This window comes from Vombatus ursinus, unplaced genomic scaffold, assembly GCF_900497805.2.
Source record: "Vombatus ursinus unplaced genomic scaffold, bare-nosed wombat genome assembly UNPS02014772.1, whole genome shotgun sequence".
NCBI classification, from domain to species: Eukaryota; Metazoa; Chordata; class Mammalia; order Diprotodontia; family Vombatidae; genus Vombatus; species Vombatus ursinus.
The window spans coordinates 10,462,933-10,486,070 of record NW_020954550.1 but is presented as its reverse complement, the minus strand read 5'-3'; the positions used below and the strand labels follow the sequence as shown (position 1 = coordinate 10,486,070).

General features: G+C 39.5%; 1 protein-coding gene across 1 annotated transcript in view; it reads right to left on the bottom strand.

Annotated features, from left to right (window-relative positions):
- The window catches only part of ADAMTS6 (ADAM metallopeptidase with thrombospondin type 1 motif 6), a 329,091-nt gene that overhangs the window by 7,276 nt on the left and 298,677 nt on the right, over positions 1 to 23,138 (bottom strand). Inside the window, exons 22-24 of the mRNA XM_027863321.1 lie at positions 21,378 to 21,582; positions 8,046 to 8,222; positions 4,281 to 4,437 (exon numbers count right to left, since the gene is read on the bottom strand). Of these exons, the coding sequence (XP_027719122.1) occupies positions 4,281 to 4,437; positions 8,046 to 8,222; positions 21,378 to 21,582 (539 nt within the window). The remainder of the gene's footprint in view (positions 1 to 4,280; positions 4,438 to 8,045; positions 8,223 to 21,377; positions 21,583 to 23,138) is intronic.

Genomic DNA, 23,138 nt, shown 5'->3' with positions numbered 1-23,138 from the left:
CAGGTTCCCCACCCCTAACGCATTTAACTTCCCTAAAGGTGTCTGTGATCTGACTTAGTGGCAATCATGAGAAGTTTAGCAGCTATGAAAATGTTCAAGATTCCGCTCACTTCCCTTTGTTACCATGCTACGTTGTGCCCATGGTAAAATGTAGAAAGGAAGTTAGGAACACTTAAATATGGGTATTTTTAGAGCTCAAGAGACTCCCTGAACTTGGATTTAAGAACTGTCCTTTTCCATGTCTGCTTTAATCTTTACACGAAAAGGCAGTATAATCTTCACTCTACTCCCAACAAATATCTCTACATCCTTCACTTTTTCCATAAGTCCTGAGCTTAAAGCTCTGAAACCTGTCTCTCTACAGGCATCTTTTCTTCCCTTGAAGGGAAGTTAAGGGCATAAAGGGCAGTTCTTTCACCCATGGGACAAAGAGGGATGTTCCTTCTTGACCCTTCAGAATCACTGTTCCTCCCCCATCTCTTGGCATTCTCTCTTCTTTTTATGTCTATGCTGGCACTAGCTGTGTGCACCAGTGGCAAATCACTTAACTTCAATTTCCTCCTCTGTAAATTTCTTCTCTGGAAAATGTCCCTTTCTTTATGAGATCAAATCCAGCCTCAGACACTTAACAGCTATGTGACCCTGCATGTCACAGAGCAAGTCACTTAAACCTGTTTACCTTAGTTTCCCCATCTGTAAAATAAGTTGGAGAAGGAAATGGCAAACCCCTCCAGTATCTTTGCCAAGAAAATCCCAAATGGGATGACAAAAAGTCAGATATGACTGAAAAATGACTGAACAACAACAAAAATGGGGATAATAAAACCATGGATTTTATAGGATTGTATTGAGGTTCAAATGAAATAATATTAATAAACAAGTGAAATTCTTTTTTTTTTTTTGCTTTTTTTTGGTGAGGCAATTGGGGGTAAGTGACTTGCCCAGGGTCACAATTAGGCCAGGTAAGATAAATGGCCAAGAGAGATCTCTTTTAAACATCCAAGAATCTGCACCAATTGTAAGAAAGCTTACAGGAAAAGGAGAATACCATGATGGTTGAGATTCTAGACCTTGGGTATGGCCTTTTGACTGAGTCCGAGTTTTACAGAACAAATGTTTTTATTAAGAGGATTTGTTCTGTGAAGTTTGGATTCAGTCAAAGGGCTGCACTTGAGGACCTAGAGGGCCACATGTGACCTTGAGATCACAGGTTCCTCACCTCTGGGCTGGAATCACCTAACACTCCTTCCCAGTACACAGTACGTCATGGGGCCAATTTTATAAGTACTGTTGGTCTTTTCCTGAATAATCATCATCTACCAGAGGAAAGCTTTTAGATAAATAAGCAGAAATGGAGGGTCTAAAAGAAATCAAGGTAACCTGTACATTTAGATACACTATGGGTGATGTCAGAGACCTCACCCTCCAGCCAGTGATTAGAGTGGAGTTCTCTCCCAGACAAGTCTTGCAATAGATACTTTATTTTTATTAATTTTTGGTCTGGACTTATGATTTCATCAGTGTAATGAAATCCCAGTTTGGATTGGTAACTCATCCACAATTTATAATTTTATTAAAGAGAGCTGCTGAGGGTAGGAAGAAATTAAGTGACTTGCCCACAGGTACAGAGATAATACGTCAAAGGCATTACTTGAACCTATATCTTCCTCATTCTTCTACTCATTAAGCCAGGCTGCTTCTCAGAGATACTTTCCAATCAACGTTATTGTTTTCACTTGTAAATCAAAAATGGAAAAAACACCTAGTATTAAGACGTCATGACTTAGTTGACATTGACATAGCCACACATTTTTGCTCTTTCTTTCTATCCTTTCACTCTTACTTCCTACAGGAAAAACAATCCCCTTACCCCCTGGGAATAATTGCTGGAATTGCTGTTGGTAATTAATAATTGATAAAGTTGTCCACTGTCATATTATCAAAAGGAGATCTGTTTGGAAGAAAGATAACACTGCTTATCAGAAGACTGCTTGCTATGTGTCCTGAACTTGGCAGGCTGGCCTCAGAGCCAAATTTCAGGCCTGCCCCTTATTACACAGACAAAAAAGAAAGGCATGGGGAGCAAAATTAATTTAAATATAAAGATTTTTGCTGTGGTGGTTTTTATCCAACTGGAGTTGTACTTTTAATTAAATTTGAAAAATGCTTATTAAGTGCCTACTCTAGAATGGGCACTAGGCAGGAGGCTAAGGGCAAAATGATTTAGCCTCCTATGGTTCTGTTTCCACAAAAAGTCTTTAAGTCACAATCACACATACAAAAGAATCTATGTTGAAGCCCATAGGTAGAAACCAATCCATTTGCTTCCCAAGGGCAAAGACAAAATTGTGAGAGATTAAAAAACAGCGAATTTACATATATTTTAGAAGCCCACAGAGGAGACGAATCCAAGAACAAGGGATGTCTCTACTTACAATCTCCCACTGAATATATATTATTCACTTCCACATTGAGGTCCTTCTTAATGTATGTTCTTTTTAATAAGAATCGATGGCCTTGAGCAAAACTTTGGCATCAGACAGTGTGCATATGCATGCACTTACTGATGACCACAAAATTATGGAATCTCATATCTGGGAGGATCCTGAGATCATCTAGCACAACCCATATCAGGCCGAGACTCCCCTCTACAATAGTTCTGTTGAGTGGTCAGCCTCCCCTAAATGTCTCTAGGGAACTGTGAAGGGAGGAGAGAATAAATATTTATTAATTGCCTGCTATATTCCAGGCACTGTGCTAAGCACCTTACAAATATTATCACATTTTACCTTCACAATAACCCTGTGAGGTAGGCATTATTATTGCCTCCATTTTACAGGTGAGGTAACTGAGGCAGGTTGAGTGTGGTTGAGTGACTTGTGCGGGTCACATGGCTAGTAAGTGTCAGAGGCTGGATTTGAACTCAGGTCTTCCTGACTTCCTGGCCTGGTGCTCTGTCCACTTTGCTACCTCTCTGTCTGAAGAGGAACCCACTACATCCCCCAATGCGGCCCATTTCAATTCCAGACAGCACAAGTTGTTTGAAAGGGTTTTCTTATACCCCACACCCAAAAACTGCTGTCTATAACTTCAGTCCATTTCTCCTAATTCTAAGGCTAAGTCTAATGCATCTTCCATGCAACAGTCCTTCCAATACCTGAGGATGGCTACCATGTGTTCAAAGTCTTCTCTTCTCAGAATGAAACATCCTCATTTCCTTCAGTCAATTCCCATATAGCTTGATCTCAAAGCCCTTCCCCACCTCTGGATCCTTCCGAGTTTGTCAACGTCTTTCCTAAAATGTGTCCCCTTTCTTTTCAGTGAGCTACTGACTGAAGCAAACCACACAGGACAATCCGTCCTTATTTTATCTTTGTAGCCCCTTTAGGGCTCAGCACAGTAAGTAAGTGCACACAGTAGGTGCTCAATAAATGCTGAGTGAATAAATAAAACAGACTTAAAACAGAGGCTTTTGTCATCAGAACTATAGGGGCTTTCTGTATTCCTTATTCTTCCCCTGGGATCATAACATCCCTCTTCTGTTAGTATCTGGAATTACTAAAGAGATGTCTGAACGAACATTAAGAAGAGAAAGCTTCTGGATCCCCCAGACCCCTTTAAAAACAGGCTCAATGATGAGTTTCCTCCTTTGAAAAATGAGGAAAGAGTACAAGCATTTGAAACACAAGTAGCCTCAAACATGTGTTTTCATTATACTTTTACCAAGCATGAAACCTAATCTTCAAGATGGAGTTAATCCACTGCTGTGCTGAAAATAAACAGAAATGTCTCATTTTAAAGAATGGATCATCAAAGGTCATTCTTAGACTTCAGCTATCAGCAAAGCAGCACAACAGGATTAGAGAGAAAATGCACCACGTAAGGCCCAGACTTAGGCTGAAAAAGGATGAGAGCAGAGACTCACAGATTGTTAGCATTGGATGGGAACTCAGAGGTCACTTACTCAAACCCTCCATTAAAAAATAAATAAACAGACGAGGAAACAAAGGCCCAGAGAAATTAAATGCAATGCCTGAAAGTCACATCACACAGTTAGTTAACATCAGAACCATCGCCGGGGTCTCCAAGGTCTCCAAGCCTGTGCTCTTTCCATTCTCCCCTGATGTCTCCAAGAGGATTCTTAGGTCACCACTCACCAGCTGCCATGTTGTTAACTAGGTCAGGATCACACAACACTGACGGTGAAAGGGGATGGATAGGGGAAAGGGTCCCTCAGGGAGCATCACATCTGCCTTTATGTTGTTCCATCTGCAACTCACCTTCAGTATTGGAAATGGGAGTACTGTCACATCTACTCTCACATTGCTGCATCGACGGAGGCCGGACTGCTTCCGGACAATCACTGGATGCTTGCCCTGTGTAGGAAAGGCACTGAATGGTCCTCATTTGCTGTCCAAGTCCACACTGAGCAGAACACTGTGTCCCAAGGAGGCAAAAAGAAAACACTGATTTTGTTGGTTTCTGAGATATTCAAGATGACTCTATGCTTGTAAATACATATACTTATATATACTTCCTATAAAAAAGTTTAATACTAGGAAATTCTGGCATTAAAGTTCTATTGAAAATTAAAATTCTATGATATCTATTTATTTCTGTGATAAGTCAAATTGCATATCTCCCAGGGAAGGCTCAAAGCCTCCAGCAGACAGTCACATATAGAGAGCACAGTTTTCAAAGACAAGGAGTCCCATGTAATTCTCCGGTTTTGCCTGGGGTGCACAAATAGTTTGTCTTGTCATATTGTAGAACCCTACGCACATAAATAATACTCCCAATACATCTAAAGTTCCCTGGAGACGCAGACTAGTCTACAATGTTACTGCTCATAGACTTTCATTTCCCTTTTTTATGCCAGAAAATAGAGGTGATACAGTTCCCAAAAGACCATATACAGGACTCCTTGGGACTCTTCTCAAGTTAAAATAAAATATCAAATCCATAAAAGGGGACAGACAAATTCCCAGGATGATGGGATTAGTCAGTGTTTCCAGGTTGTTTTCATGGACAGAAAGTCATTGTTGTTCTCTATCTACCTGGAAAATTGTAAAACACTGTAGTTCAACCTGTAGGCCAGATTCCTGGGCAAATGAATACCCACTGTCCTTCAGTTTGGTTCAGCCCCCAACTACAGTGATGAGACCTAAGTGGGGCAAAATCTTGGCCCAGTGACTCTATTTTGGGGCCTTGATCAGAATGAAGACTAGGAGGAAGCAACCATCTAAGAAGTCACACAGAAGAAAGGTAACAATTCTGAACATTTTAAGACACCACTTTTTACAATTTCTAAGAAAGTTAACTATCCAGGGCAAATACTAATTTTGTGATGTCAAATCACATATCTTCCAATGAGGCTCAACACCTCCACAGCAGATAATAATACAAGAGTAACAATTTTCAAATGCAGAAAGATACCCTTTCCAAACCTTGCCCAGGGCAAACAAATGTTCTGTTTAGGCTCTGGACCAATAAAAAAAGAAGTAAGTGCTTCTTCATGCATCTGAACCTGAACATCTATAGAGTCTTAGAGGGTGAACCTGGTGTTGGTCAGTGAACTGTCTTTTTTCCCATTATTTTGCCCAATCATAGAGTTGAAGCCTGATTTTACTTATATTAAAAGAATTGGAATTTAAGGATTCCTCAAGGGTCCAAAGTAAATTTTTACACCAACGCATGTGCCCAGTCTTTCTTAATGACACCTTCTCTAGGCATCAGGACTCTTATTTCTTTTAGGATTAAAAAAATTCCAAACTCCCAGGGATGAAAGTAGACAGTTATTTGTAATTTGTTAAAAATCAATTCTCCAATCCCCAGGCCAGAAGGGATTTTGAAAGTGATTGCATGGAGTGTCCCTGAGTAAACGGGAGCCATGCTGGTTGGAAGAAAGCTAAATGTAACACCAAATCCTGCTGATAGTGTCTGTGGTATTGGAGGGAAATACGATGGAACCATTTTGTATTCATCTGCACCAAACCAAAAGGGAAATTCAAGATTTGCCAAGTGAAAAAGGACATGATCCATAAAGAAATATTTCATTTTCAAGTTTCCAGGAAAGAATGACAAATAAAGTCACCATAAAATCCACTAAAAGATTGTTCAGAATGTAATTACCATGACTATTTTCAATTTGTGGCATGGGTACAGTCGAGAGAGGGAAGAGTTATGAGAAAAATAAGGCAAGTTGTCCTATGTATATCTAAACAAAGACTTTATTGATTGACTTTTTTTAAAAAATAGAATGAGTGATTTCATTGGTCTAGGGACTCCTAAAGATGACACTCCCTCCAGGGATGCAGAGTAGCACCTGCTCTATAACTTATTACCTTAAAAGTGTTGTCCCCGGGGACGCTGAGACATTAAGTGACTTGCTCAGAATCACACAGTATGTGTCAGAGGGAGGTCTCAAAACCAGGTATTCCTGGCTCTGAGGTCAACTCTGTACTGCCTTTCAATCCCTACCTTTTAATTAATCCTGTTTTAAAAAGTAATTCCAAATTCACAACTAGTCCAGTGAATCCATCCAGCATGGAAGCAACAAACAGTTGATAGACATTTATATTGCAGCAGGAGAAAACTGAGGATATTAGCAGAAAAGTACTCTCCTGGTTAAAAATAAACCTTTTCTAAGATGTTTCTTTCAATAGCATTCTAATGGAATGTAAGTTCCTCAGGCAAGGCCAATTTTTTGCTTTTTGCTTTGTATCCTCAGCAACTAATAAAGTTCTTTCCACACATTAGAGGCTTAATACAGGTTTGGATTGAATTGGATTAGCATGATATCAGTTTTGTACTACCAAATAGTCTGTACATTGAAATATATTTTGGCAAATCACATACCGTTTGTTACATGATCATTTGTTATACAGTGTATGTGTGTATTTGTGCGTGTATAATGAGATTGAAAATTCCTTAAAGAAGGTGCCAGGACTGTCTTATACTTCTCTTAGGTTCCACAGTGCACAGCACATGGTGGACACACAGTCTAACATTCCACAAGTGTTTCATTCAAATCCTTGTTGAATGGAGGCCAATATGAGGAAATGTATGTCTTTTCCCGCCTCCTCTCAAATGAGAACAGAAGGATGTGAAACTGTTACCATACTGTAAAAATATATAAATATAGCCAAACACCAAATCTGCCTTACTTGGGTGAAATATTATTGCACATATTACACATGTAAATTGCACAAACTCTCAGTATCTCATTGGCTCAGTCTTGTGTCACTATAGTTTGGGTCTCCATGGTCATGAACCTAAAGACCTAGGAAAATATTTGTATTAAAAAACTGTAATATCAAGCATGAAAGCATAGATCAGACAGGCTTTTATCTCTTTGATTGCAGACTTAGTCAGTGGAGTGCTACTTGTACGTGCTTTTAATGTCCTGAAAGTAGGTCATTCCTAGGGGAGTCTAAATAGAAGTGTTAATTTAAGTGACCCACACTTTACATGTTGTCACTGTTTTCTTTTAAAGATATCCCAGAACTTTCTCAGTCTTAGCCAAATAAACCACCCCATTTTTTCTGTGAGAAAGAAGAGTCATCCCCATTTTACAAATGGTAAAATTAAGGGACAGAGAGGCAAAATGACTTGTTCCTGATTCAAAAAAAAAATTGATTGTTGTGGCTGGGAGTAAAATTAAAATTTCTTTCAATTAATTCTCTGGCTAACAAGATTATCCTTCTTCTCATTTAAATTTAAGGCTTTGGGATTTGGGCCTGGGGAATCATGAATGGGTCTCTGGGTATATACGTACATTTGTATGTATAAGAGTGTGTGTGTGTGTGTATGTGTGTGTGTGCAACATGAAAGACAAAGGGTAAAAATGTGTGTGTGTAGGGAGGAGGGGAAAGAAGCCATGTATGACCCACCTATCTTGCATGCAGAAGTGCTAGAATCTTACTACTCATCTCTTGAGCCCTTCTATCCACCAAACCTGGAGTCCCAGACTTCATTTTCCCAAGATGGTGCAGCAGCAGCCAAGAAAAGTCAACACATGCTGCTCCATGGTCTGACTGCCTTACCTGGCCCCAGTCTCCAGTCACCCAGCGAGGAGGAGGGCAGCGGCCCAAGCTGCAGCGGATGCGGACAGGAGGTTTGCTTTCCTCTGGGCAATGGGCAGCTGGAAACGTTTTAGAAAGGTCACTGCTCTTGCATAGAACAATCCGGTGCTTGAATCCTGGACCACATTTTGGAGTGCACTGGAAATGAGACAAATACAAATGAACACTGACAGTCTGTAAAGACAGAGAAAAATCTTAGGGAAGTCTTTCCTGAAATAAGTGTGTGTTTGGATATACAGGGTACATACACATCAAACTCAAGGCAAACTCTCCCAGATGTGTAGCCTCTTTATGTTTTAAAGCAGAAGTACTTTTCTCTTTCCCCTGCGTCTTTAGAAGCTCCATCCTGATGTTTGCTTTTCTTGGCGCGCTCTCTCTCTCTGTCTCTCTCTCTTCTCTCTGTCTCTTTTTCTCTCTGTCTTTCTCATAAGTTATTTCTCCATTTCTCCTTATCCTTGACCTCTTTTAACTGTGATAATATACTAATTTTTGGAATGTGGATTCCTTAGTTTCCTGACTTCAGCATGTAATCTACTGATAAAGATTCTCGTATTATCAGAAGGGCTTGTGCTACAATGTAGACATCTTGTCTCAGAAGCAAGCTCAGAATTGTGCATGTCAGGCTACAACCAATTAAGCGGATTGTTCTTGTAGTTTTGTAGTTAGATTTATTTATATCATGGAGCATTTTTGGTACAAAGAAAGTCCCCAAGTCCATTCCTACTCATCAACTAAATACAGTTTGATTTTGCTTCAGACATGGCTACTGTCTATTCCCCAGAGGAAAAAGGAGTTTCCTATTCCTATATAGGTCTCCATCTCTTTCTTCTAGGTTAATGAAAAGATAAAGGGGAGAAAGAACTGTCTTACTCTAAGAAATAGGCTTCAGTGTAACAGTGGCTGTTCAAAGCCCTCTAGACTTCTTCCTTCTATCTGCATTCCTCCTTTAAGAGTATATCCCCTGTGTGAAGAGAGGGCCCTGTGTATAAAGGCTTATACCAGAGAAAATGACAGATCTGGACCTTTGAGATCTAGTCAATTTACAGATGAGGAAACTGAGACCCACAGAGGTGAAGTCACTTGTCCAAGTCACATGGTGGCAGACCCAAGCCTTCTAAACCTGTTGACTCCAAGCCCAGGGTTCCTTCCACTATACAACATTATTAACTCACTCTTAGTAGGAGATGTGCTGGAGATGTTTGTCCACTAGCTTTGATAAGCTTGGCATGGGGAGCTGAGAGTACCCCAAAGAATGTGAGCGCAGTGAAGTCTACAACTTCACACATACATACTAGCTTGGAGTTAGTGTGCTGGGGCAGGGGAGGAGTTCAGATAGCTTGTGTAACATGGGTCTAGGGAGAGAAGAGAGATTCTATCTTTCCTTCAAGTAATCAGTGGTATCAAGGTGAGTCTTTATTTACGGTGGGAGGAGATAGATTCAAGGGAAGAGTCATATCGCAGAGTACGTAATACAAAACTCCTGAAATAGCCTAAGTCAGAATATAAGTAAAAGAATATTCCAAGAATAATAGTCAAGGCAGGATTATTCGTTATACTTTGAAATATGATCTCAGGAAGGGTCCTCACTTTTGGAAAAAAAAAAAAGATAAATGGTAAAAGGCGGCGTAATATAGTAGATAGAAGATTTGCTCTGACCTAACACACGTTGGTTGTGTGACTCTGGCTGAGTCATTTAACCTCTCATTGTTCTAAGCAACACTTGAAGACAGTAAGTTACAGAGACCCAGGAGTTCTCTATATCAATGAAATTCCTAAAAGGGGAGAGAATAGGTCTGATCCCTATCATTTATTTGTATTGTCTTGTGCCTTGTTTATTCCTTTACCTTATCCAGTGAAATGTGTAGGGGGATCCTCCTGTTAGTGAATTCATTTCCATCTTCCAATCTCTCAGTTTTTTCCCTCTTGGACCCTACTTTATTGACTACTGATGAGAGAAGCTTCCATCACACTCTTCCATCTTGTTCCTTGTTCCCTGATCCTCTTTTATTATTGTGATTCACCACATAGTGTTAGCAATAACAGAGAAACTTTTTGACCTCAGAGAATGTTTAATAAATATTAGATGAAAATGACTTTGAGTTGAACTGACAAAAGGGAAAAGAAAAAAAAAGGTCCCTTATATAAAAGGGTCAAAAAATAAACACAAAAAAAGAACTGAAGAGTACTTCAAAACTACTTAGGGGCTTGATCTTATACTCGGATAGCATTTCATAGGAATCTCAGATTTAGTGCTTCTTCCCGACCCAACACTGCTCCTCACTCTACTTAGCACCTGGATCCTCCTCATCCTGAGACCACCTATCATCCTGCAGCCTGCTCACCTTGGAATATCCCTCAACAAGGCCCACCCCTCTTCTCCCACTGGTGAGTTCCTCCTGGAGTGTGCATTTTGTGAAGAGGCCCAGGTTGTCTTCTTTTCATTTCCCTCTCAGATCTGCTCCTGACTTTCTGGACTTTCAAAACAGGCCCCTGCACCAGATACTTTCATTTTTGGAGTTTAATGAGTAAAGGAGTGACATGGTCAGGCTTAAGCTTAAGGAAAATCACTTTGGCAGCTGTGAGGAGGACAGATTGGACTGGGAGAATTTGAGCCAGGAAGATAAATTAAGAGGACACTGCAATAGCCTAGGCAAGAGGTTATGAAGGGCTGACCCCAAGGGGGTGGCTTCGTGAACATAGAGAAAGAACTGAATGCAGGAAAAACTGTGGAGGAAAAAATGGCAAGATTTGGCAACTTACTCAATGTGTTGGATGAGGAAAAGTGAGGGATAGAGGATGCCAAGTGTACAAACCTAGGAGACTAGAAGAAGATGCTCTTGATAAAAATAGAGAAGTCTGGCAGAAGGATGAGTGTGAGGAGAAAGGGAATACTCTATTTTGGACATGTTGAGTTTCATGTGTCTCTAGGACATTTAGTTTGAAATGTCCAGTAGGCAAGGCAGTGATGGGGAACTTAGTATAGAGGAGAGCTGAATACATAGATCTCAAAGTTATACACATAGAGATGATCGTTAAACCCATGGCAGAGTTGAATTCACTGAGAAACTACAGAGAGAGAAAAAATCAGGACCTAGAAGAGAGGACACTGAAAACCACCCATGGTTAGCGGATACAATATGGATGATGAGACTGGGGAGTGTTTATATAGGTAGGAGGAAAAACCAGGAAAGAGTACTGTCATAAAAATCCAGAAAGGAGAGAAAATCCAGAAAGAGAAGGTGATCAACAGTGTCACATATAGCAGAGAGGTCAAGAAGGATGAAGACCAAGAGAAGACCAGCAGATTTAGCCATAAAAAGATTATTGATAACTTTGGAGAAAGCAGTTTCACCTGCGTGATGAGGACAGAGGGCAAAAATTCTAAGAGCTGAGAATGAGCAGATAGTTGTTTCTGAGAGTTTGGTTGAGAAAGGAAGGAGAAATACAGGACAATTATTTGATGGGCATAGTCAGTCCTAGTGAAGGTTTTTGTTTTTTGATTTTGTTTTTGTTATTTTAAGGATGGAGTCTTGGGCAATTGAAGGCCCCAGGAAAGGAACTAGTAGATATGGAGAGATTGAAGATTAGAGAGAGGTGAAGGAGGGGGCAATATGCTGGAGCAGATGGCATCAAGAACACATGCAGAGGTATTGGTCTTTGCCAGGAGAAGGGACAACTCTTGATGTCAAGGGACGTCAAGGAGACGAGGAAGAGGTCCTACCAAGATCAAAAGACTAAAAGAGAGCTCAAAATGAAGAACTTCAATTTTTTTCAGTAAATTTTGAAGAGAGGTCTTTAACTGAAAGGGTGTAAGGAGGAAAATGTGTAGAGGTTTGAAGTGAGAAGAGCAGGCTTTGGAACATCTTCTAGGGAGGAATAAAAGGACTGCTTTACTCAGGCTAAACCCCCTTCCTTAAGGTAAGGAAGAATTTCAGGACAACAAGAATAAAACCTCATAAAGGAAGACAAACAACACCCTATCCTGTGGCGGCGAAAGTAAAGGGAAGAATCAACTGGACTAGCAAATCAGTGACCAGTGAAACCACTACCAGGCTTCCAAAGCAAATGAGACACAAACATAATGTATAAATAAAAATAGGGAGCAGAGTTTCCCATTACTGTACATTTCCAAAATTTCACACTTATTCATTGCAGGTCACCATGACTAATGGGGAATATAACAAAAAAGAAGAAATGCTTGTTTAGGAATTCTGATAAAGAGCATCTTAACCATACCTCCCTCCCTTCAGCCTCCTCCCACTCCATATCACATGGGTTTTACAGATGTCAGCAGGAGAAATGTTCTAGAAGCTCCCAGTTAAACCCTGGTAATACCAGGTTCATCAGGCTGTAACATTTCCACCAGGCCCTGGCCCACAAACACTGCATTACCACAGCTAGAAGATGTACCCTGTCTGCTTTCATGTCACACAGGCTGCATGTCTTCAGATAACTAGAACAAGCTGGTTTTCAAAATTATTTCGAGGAACTACTGAGCAGCTAATCTCATTATAATAATAACATCAAATCCTATTGATAGAACACTTATTTAGAAAAGCACTTTAAACTGCCTATATGCTATAGGTATTGCAAATATTCTTGTCATTTGTATTTTACAGATGAAGAAACTGGGGTGTAGAGAGGTTAAGCCATTGGTTGATAAGTGCCAGAGCTAGGGTTTGAATGTAATGTCATGAATTCAGATCCAATACTCTTCCTACTCTATTGTACATCCTAAGCATAAACATTTCCTAGACATTCTAAGCATAAACATTACTCAACATCTAGCAGCAGTGATTTCTAGGGAAATCCTTCACTCACTAAGAACTGCTCTTCTACTCACGTCACCCTCCAGCAAGTTCCTTGTGCCTTCCTGGGTCAGAAAAGAAGGTTCCAGAATTGAGGGGGAAAACACAGAGTCATTGCCTCAAGCTTATTTCTTTATCCTCTTCCTTCTCCTTCCCTCTTTCTTCTTCATCTCATTATTACTAAACCTTTATCTATCTTGTTTATATGTGTATCTATCTGGAAGTGTGCTACAGAAAGAGTTCTTGGCAAGTCAACAGAATCCTCTGCAGGAGTCCTATTCCAATGCCACACTGACCCTGCATTATCAAAGGGTAGTCCAGGAAGTATATGCCTGGAAAGGTCCTACCAAGGTCAAAAGACTTGAAGTTTAGGTCTGTATCTGTTATCTGAGAATCATTGTGGTTGTTGTTCAGTCATGTCTGACTCTTTGTAACCCTATTTGGGGTTTTCTTGGCAAGGATACTGAAGTGGTTTGGGGTTTTCTTGGCAAAAATACTGGAGAAGTTTGTCATTTCCTTCTCCAGCTCATTCTACAGATGAGGAAACTGAGACAAATAGGGTTAAGTGACTTGCCCAGGGTCACACAGCTAATAAGCCTCTGAGGCTGGAAGTAAACTCAGGTCTTTCTGACTCTAAGTCCAGTGCTCTGTCCACTGCACCACCTAGTGGCCTAGCTAAATTCAGAGGGACTCAACATTAGATTGGTTCCACAGTGTTGAATTTTTTAGCCACAGCAACTCTCAAAAACTACACAGAGAAGGTTTTAGAGGGATTGCAATATGTATCATAGATTGCAAACAATGGTGTAGTGAGGCTTGCAAACTTTAAAGAGCCATATAAATGTTAGTTATGATTATTGTTATTGCTATTATTGTTATAATTAGCCTACAGTCACCAGGCCTTCAGTCTGGTGATGGATGACTTCATTCCCTGAGCCTTCTATTACATTCGTGCCAAACTCAAGCAACATTTATAGAGCAATACAGGGAAGAGCTGGAAAATGTTTAAGAGACAGACTCTTTTTTAAAAAAAGCATGATATACTTTTAACTTTACTCTTTGTTATTAACATTTCCTTAAGTCTAGACAATTAACAGTAACAACAACAACAAAATAAATCCAGCCCTGATTTGTACTGATTTCTGAGAAACAAATGCTCATGCTGAAAGTTTAACTATCCGGTGAAAGCTGACTTCAGCACACCTCTGCATGCAGAGGAAATTATGGAGGACAACTTGAAGATAAAAACATACAGACTCCCTGTCTCACTGGGATTTTTATAAAGAAAGCACTTTTAAAAATCTAACTATATAAATGTGAGTTATTATATTGTGAGTCTGCTATTTTAGTTTGGGTTTCTTACAATGTAAATTCTGGGAGAGTGGGCTATATTTCTCTGAAGTTTGCCCTCATAATGTCATAGCTAGTATGAGTACAGACAATAATGATCTCACACAACATCTACTTTTGTTGTTATTGTTCAATCATGTCCGACTCTCTGTAACCCCATTTGGGGTTTTCCTGGCAAAGAAAACCTGAGTGGTTTGCCATTTCCTTCTCCAGCTCATTGTATAGATGAGGAAATTGAGGCAAACAGGGTGAAGTGACTTGCCCAGGGTCACACAGCTAGCAAGTATCTGCGGCCAGATTTAACTCAGGAAGATGAATATTCCTGACTTCAGGTGTGGCACTCTAACCACTTTGTCACCTAGCTGCCCTAATATCTATCTTAGAAATTCCCTTAAAGGCAGTGATTAGATATGCATCTATAATAATGGGTACTCCACATTTTATATATGTAATACCACACTAACAATAATCAGAAGTTTGAATAGGTATTACAGTAATAATGATTCTTTCTACTTAGATTCAAGTATAGTTAAAAGTAAATCAAAATCCTGTCAAATTCATTTTCACAATGACTTCATTAAGTTCGGTAGAGAGAAGATATTATTTCTGTAGGCTGTCTTGGGTAGAATGACTAAAGGAAACTCTTCCCGGTTCTGGACGTTGCAGGTAAATAGCTTATAAGTCAGGATCTCTTATTCTAACAATCAGAGTTTTATGCTATCTTAGTGATTCTCATCATTTTTTCATTTTCATGAAGATTAAGAAGGCATTTATTCAAATCTTCATATATATTCTGGTTAAGCAATTCTACAATTAAAGGGACTAATTATTTTTTTGCAGAAAGGTATTTCAGACAATTTCCAGGGAAAAAAAAGTTTGGGTCTAGGTAGTAAAAGAGAACAGATGACAGTATAGACGTTATAGTCATATAACCCATATATACATATACATATACATACATATATATAGTCATATATAAATCCTGCTGGATTTGTGGGTTTCAATGCAAAGCTGTTTAGGAGAGGCAGTGTGCCATAGCGGAGACAGGACATGATTCAGTAAAATGTGGATTAGAATTCTGCTCTGCTACACTCATTAGTCAGGTGACCAGAGGTAAGTAACTTCACCGGAGACCCTGTTTCCTCATCTGTTAAGTGGGATTCACAATACTCCACTAACCGCACAAGGTGGTTGTAAGCAATGTGTATTGGAAACCTTCATATTCTACCAAAATATGAGTTATTACTTGCCATGAAGCCAGGGCTAATTCTAGATTTGGTTTGCCAACCAAGATATTATTCCTCGTTATGGAAGTTTTATGTTCATGCCTTTTGAAGTTACCTTTTCTGTTTCCCATTTCCCCAGCTCCCAACTTTCCCAACCAATACCTAGCTTACTAATGGAATGACAGGTTAATTTGTAACCCCTCCCCAGGCAGTCAATTTGTATTTTAATGTCTTCTTCTCAAGACAGTGACTTAACCTGAAGAATCATTCTCAATGGTAGGAATTTCAGGGAGACAGAGTGGGTGGATGGGTGGGGTAGGGGGAGGAGGGTAGAGGTGGATACATCTTTCTCAAGTGTACCCTATGTGAATAGCAGGCATTTCATAGAGTACCCAGATGTCTGCCATGTACTATAAGAAATCAATTTCTTTCAATGTATCATCTGTGGAAGTCAAAAATAACTTTCTGGACACATCAAAAGAAGACATTAGGGCTGGTGAAGTCCACCCACAATACTCAGTCACTTTTATCTTTTCCTGCATGTTTTTAAGAGCTACTCTCTTCACAAAATGGTGTAAAGGATGGAAAGTCAATGAAAGCCCAATGTGGCATGGGAGATCCTAGCCATGAAGAGCCATTCTGTGGCTTAATTAGCTTCACAAAGGGCTGCCAAAGTAGCCATTTTCCACCTGGGTAATTTGGCATGTTTCTACCATAAGCACAGGGTAGGTTTCATTGATGAAGAAAACGGTTCCTGGCTTTGCAACAATGGAAATTTTATATCGCAGCAGCCAGGGAAGAAAAGGAAGGGGTCAAAGAGTAAATTCCATCCGCTATAACATGTTTTCACCAGCTGAACCTCACCCTTGTGATTAGCAGAGATCAGACAGCAAGTGGGGGGGGGGGATAGGAGGGCACAGAAAGAGGAAGGAAGTTTGCACAGGCGTGTCAGGAGAAAATCCATGTGAAATATTTGCAAAGGGTTCACTAAGAGAGACCAATGTTGCTGACTACTATCCTACTGGGGCCTCTTTTCAATAGTGGGAGGAGTCTCATTCCTCTGGGAAAAACAAGCTCCTCATTTCCATTCTCCTTCCCATTGCTGTCCAGATTTTTATTTTACTTAAAACTATTTATTTTATTTTGGTAGATTGCCACCCCTCCCCCCAAGGAAAAAATAAGCTATCCAGTAAAGGAGAACTTGGTGTTTTTCTTTTGGAAAATATAGAAGGAAAACTGTAAGGGAGAAAGATCATCTTTTCCCACTTGAACAGATTTATGAAGGTCAGGAGAGTTCCTGAGACAATGAGAGCACCCTTCTTTTACCTAACCCCTAAGGTGAATTTCCTGGAGTAGTGCTGGTAAGACAAGAGTAGCTTCAGTGTTTCTTATGGGATTATAACACACACGTGAGTCCAGCCTCAGAATGGAAAAGAACAGGCAGTGTAGTATAATGGAAAGAGCAAAGGCTCTGGAATTAGAGTACCCAGCTTCAAATCCTGCCTGATGCTACCTGTGTGACTTTGGACAAGTTACTTGATCTCTCTGGGCCTCAGTTTTCCTCATCTGTTCAATGAGGGGGTTGGATTACATGGCCTCTCAAGTTACTTCTAGATCTATACTCCTATTATAAGCCAGGTGGCTATTAATGCAGAACATCAGCAAGAGTCAGGATTATATCTCCCATGCTTTGACCCTACTACCCACAAAACACGTTAGAAGTCTGGACTAAAGCTCAATAGTTTGGGCATACTACTAACTCCAACGAGCCATGATTCAACAGTTACTTCCCAAAAAAGCCAGAAACTGAAAGCATCTAGGAAAGTACTTTCAAAGACTCTGTGAAAGTCAAAATATCAATAGGAAAGGGAAACCAAAAGAAAATGGGTCAAAATATCTTCCAATGGTTTCTATAGTATTTCCAATAGCAGTTGAAGAAAGGTAGAGCATCAGATTTTTAAGCTGAACTTAAGTCTCTTGGCTAGAAGTTTCTTCTGATGTCTTTTTGAAAGGCAGCATGGTCAAGTAAACTTGCTCTGCAAACACTAAACTTGTGAATCAGAAGCCATGATTTACGTTCCCAGCTCTGTGACCTTGGATAAGTCAATTAACCTCCCCGAGCCTTAGTTTCATCATCTGTAAAACTAGATAATAATAATTACACTACCTATCTCATAGCCTTGGTGTATCAAATGAGACAATATGTAAACAAATGCCATATAAATGTAACGTATTATCAATACTGAGTGTGGTATAGGGAATAGAAAACTGACCCTGGAAACAGAAAGACTTGGGTCTTAGTGGGGCAGCTAGGTGGTACAGTGGATAGAGCACCGGCCCTGGAGTCAGGAGGACCTGAGTTCAAATGTGACCTCAGATACTTGACACTAGCTGTGTGACCCTGGGCAAGTCACTGAACCCCAACTGCCTCACCCCCCAAAAAAAAGACTTGGGTCTTAGTCCTGCCTCTGACTCATACTAACAAATCAATTAACCCCTAAGTGCCTCCAGACAGCCCCCTAATATGCTAAGTTACAGAGAAGGTGCCAACCTGCATTGGTAGAGGCAGTTTCTTCATTGGGAAATACCTACACCAATGAAATATAACAGAACTAGAGCAGATATCATAATTATCATGATGATAAATAATTATTATAGAATACATATTATAATTATAATATATTATATGTGATATAATCATATAATAATATATTATGTAATTATATATAATTATAAAATAATTATTATCATGATGACAATATAATAAAGAATTTAACATGATAGTTGGAATGTATATACATCAGTAACTAACATTAACCTGGGCTCCAACAAGTTCATAACATTAGCTGTTTTCTTGTGATGATTCTCATTCTCTCTCTCTCTCTCTCTCTGACACACACACACACACACACACACACACACACACACACACACATACACCTCTCATCCTCTCTCTCTCTCTGCCCCTGCTCCCCAGCATTATATTAACATAAAAATAAAGTAAGACAAAAGACAGAAAAGTGTTGGCAGACAAGCCAGTAGCAAATGAGTGCACAGACTATTACTCCTTGCAGGGAGATCTGGGCATTTTATTTCAATGAGTGTTCTCCCAGTCTTTGGTTAACATTTATCTTTTTGTTTTTCCGTTTCTATGGTGCTGATAGAGTGTGGGACTTATGCACCACATACCTTTTCATTAAAGGTTCTCTATCACCTGGCTTGACCTTCTCTCTCTGGCCTTATCTCCCTCTATTCCTAACACAATCCTACTGCCTCAGGTAGGCCCATCTTCTTGCTGTTACCCACAGGGGTGTACTGGAGCCCACCGATGTCAGCTAGTTAGAACTAATTCTTAAATGTTTAATATGAGCATTGAGAACTCAGAAATGGGCAAATACTACAAATTAGAGCTTGATTTGTTCTTTTGATGATTGTCTAGACTTAAGGAAGCAAGGGAGAAAATGACAATAATGCTGATTAAATTTAAAAGTGTTCTCTCCATTTTTTTTTTCTGCAGATCTGGTAATTAAACATTTACCAGCATATACCCTTGACCTTACCCAAGCCATAGCATGCCATTATTCCTTCTACCTTTGCTCAGTGTTCCTCTGGCCATTCTCCCTCTCTGCTAATCCAAATTCTACACTTCTTCCAAGACTAATCAAATCCCATGCCTACCAAAAGCTTTTTATATATGACTCTAGCCCTTACCTTTTTTCCTTTGGTGAATGCCTAGCATTTATATTATAAACCTGAAAATCATAAAACTTGGTACTTGGTTATACATAATCTTACTCTCAAATTGTGTCTTGAATATGTCTTCACTGTAATAAAATTAAAACTTATCTGAGGGAAGAGGCCCAATTCAATTCAATTTGGTCTAACAAACAATTATTGAGTGCCCACCATGTGCATGATATTGTGGCAGATGATGTGCAGGAATTAGGCTTCTACTTTTTCTGTATTCTCCACTACTCCAGCACAGTGCTGAAATGGACAAAGTCTTGCTGGTTTGACTTGAGATCCTAAGATCATTTTATTCAACTTTTGGCTCTCTCGATAAGATCATTAACAATGGAAATTTAAGGCATTCCATAAAGCCTAAGAAACTGAATTGCTAAGAAAACTTATGGAATGTGGGCAACCATGTGAAATCATGCTACTCTTTTAAATTCAACCAGGATTTTGTCTACTTATCCCGGTGGGATCCATGCTGTTCCATACCACAGTTTAGAGCAGAAAACAAAGAAAATCCCCATATTTGATTTAAACTGTAAGAGAAATGTTAAGTAGTCAGAATGTAATTATTGAAATTGGAGTATGGCCAGGAAACTAGGAAGAAAAAAAGTCCTGCCAAAGCTTCTGTGGGTAACCACAATGGTCAGCATCTCTTCTTTTATATCCCATCTAAAACACAGCTCTTCCTATACCACCATGCCTCCCAGAAAACAAGGCCACTCAGAGAGTACCAATTCAGAGAAAAGAGAGTTGTTACCTCCCAAGTCACCCACAAGATTTCTGAAAGAACAATGTTTGGTCTGGTTTTTGACAAACCTGATTTTATCGTGAGAGCTTGCTCAGGAGAGAGACCCAAGGTGAGTGTCACATTTATGGACCAATGGAAGTCAATCAGAGAAAACATAGCTGATGTGACTCTTCTCTTTCTAAACATCTAAACTATATTAAACTTGGAATGCTTTCACCAAATACATAAACAAATTTTTGTTTTCTCTTCATCATTCATTTCTTACTGATTAGTACTCCAGGAATGTTACTACCTTAAGGAACATATGGACAGTAGGTAGGTATCTGTACCAGGATGAGTAGTGTAAGGTCAAGAATCAATTTCATCCTTTATTCATTCTAAAGAGCTCCTCTAATGTCCCTGCTTTTTATTAGCCTTCTCTGTGGCACATGTGTAGCCAAAAACATTGTAGCCAACTCTTTCTCCCTGCCCAGGTAAGAGCACTTGGGGAGAAAATGACACATTTAGAACTTTGAATTCCTCAGCATGTCGATGACATTGACTCCACATTTCTTCACCAGACCTTGGATAGAGCACTTTCTATAATGTCCTAGAGTCTAATCAAGTAAGGATCAATTGATGATTCATGAAGAAGGGCTACATAGTGAGCATAAGAACATGGGTTGAAAGAAAAGGAAGAAGATATTCTACTTTCCCTTGAGTGATTGGAAGACAGAACCCTAAACCTCAAAATGCTCAGATCATTGTATTATGTCTGGGTTTAGGCAGCCATTTAATCAAATTCAAATGATAAGAGCAGACATATTTACACGATTTATAATGTTATCTTTTCTCCCCTCTCCGTCTTCCAAGAAGGCCTGAATAAGAAAGAACCTTTGTTTTCACTTCAATTTTCAAGGAAATACATATTTTCCTGGCTATGAGAGGACCACTATCTAAGAAGAGCAAAGAGGTGAAAAATACTTGAGTAATCACGTGAATAAAGTCCCTAAACTCTCAGGGGTTCTTAACTTGGGGTCCATGAACTTTTTTTTTACTGTTTTCATAAATGTACTTTAATATATTTGTTTTCTATATATTTTATTTTATGAATTTAAAAACATTATGAGAAGGGATCCATAGGCTTCACTAGACTGCCAGAGGGGTCCATGACATAAAAAGACCTGAAGAACCCCTGCTTTAAACTCTCTCTCCATGAGACTGGATGCTAAAGATTCATTAACTTCCATGACTTGGGAAACTCTCACTACCTGTCAAACAATAATAGAAAATAACATGGCTCAGATTCACTGGTATGAAAGTATCCTTACTTTGGCAAGCACTAGGAACTTCACATGCTCAGATGTCCAAAGTATTAAATATTTTGCTATTGACAGTAAAGACATCTTGGAGAAAAAAAGAAGACAGCCTCGGATTTCCTTACTTCTGACCAATCCAAAGCAACCCACTGAGGGGGGCAGGACTGGTTGTTGCAGGGCTCTTTTTCAATGGGCCGATGGGTTAAACAGCTACTGTAGTCCAGTGTCTCCTCCTCGGAAGGTCCAATCTTCCTGATACAGAGCACTGTCCTCGTGCGCATTCCACCATCACAGGTCTTGCTGCACTCCAACCAATCCCCAATAAACCACCTGTAGCACCAAGTGGGAGAAACACAGAGAAGCATTTCCTAAGTGCAGCAGCAATTTTCAGCTGAGTTGCAAGCAATTTCAAAAAGAGACCAAATCCTCTTTCAAGCATATCTATCTGGAAAGAGTAAGGTGTCCATGGTGGTTGAAATGATTGATGGACATACACTCACACTAAGGGAAAACTGTGCAACTCAATAACAGTACGGTTATTGGTCCCCTATGGCCCACTGTCTAGTATTTAAAGGCCAAGAAAGGGATGTGGAGGGGTGGATGTCAGCACAAATCTCTCTCCACTACTTGGGAACCAACTCAGAGCTATTGTGAAGTTTTCCTGTATGAACACCTGGGATTTTCTACCACTCCCTTTCAGCATTAAACCCAAGAGGATCTGACAAATTTCTTGTATCCTGAACTTCAGGTTATGTTTGATTCATGGGTCCACAATGGACTTTATTGTTTTTATTATTTGGAATTCTTTCATTCCCTAATAAAACATTACAAAATATTATTCATCATTTTTTAAACAAAAGAAATTGGTCAGGTCAAGGCCTAAATTTTTGAAAACTCAGTATTTATGTTAAGGATGAATTTTCTTTCAATTGTTCATTTTTCAAAAAATATTACACAGCATTTTGGGGCTCTCTTATTGTGAATCAACATCCAAAGGAGATAAAAAATAGTTTCAAATTTTCTTTCTTTTTAAAAAATTTTTGTTTTTCATAAATGAGAATGATGTCATTTAAGGAGAGGAAATGTGTACTTGTATACTGAAGATGATAACTTGTATGCCAGCCATACTAAAACTCTGATACAGTTGCCAAGAACAAAGAAAAACAGTGATTTCATCACTAAGATTGGGAGATAAAACAGAAATGTCTACTCAGTCACAGAAAATTCAGTCATACCACCTCCAGCCATGATCTCATTAGATAGCATATTATAAGAAGGGTCCAGCTTTGACATTCCTTCAATACAAGACCGCTAAATTAAACACAGGTGCAGACAGAGTTGGTGCTGGTGATTCAGTAGGTGTTTCTGTTTTTCTGTCTCCCTTGGTCTGTGCCACCTCTGACTTTTCACTCTTTGTCCAGTCTAGTTTCGCTATGCGTCTGTCTCTAATGTCTTAGCCTGGATGTATCACCACAGCCTTCAACTTGGAATGAATAAAAATAAACTTATTAATCACCCTCTCAATTTCCTTTCTGCTTTCAACACTGCTTTTACATTCTTTCAACCCTTCATGGCCTGATCCATTAGCCTGCTGACTTCTCCATTGTTCACAAAATCATTCTTTCTACTTTAGGCTTGAATTGTTGAGTGGTTTAAATAGCTGTTTTAAATACTGCTTTTTCACCCAAAGGAAAACCTAGCTAAGTTTCAGATACAGGAATGATGGGCTCTTGGCAAGGGACTGAGTGCATCTAATGAGATCCAAGAAGATTATATGTGTGTGGAGATATGCAGATCTGATCATGAGGGCTTTAAACAGAAAACAGAGGAGGAATGAACAAACAATACATGTTCTTTTGCTACCACACCATATATGACATAGAAAG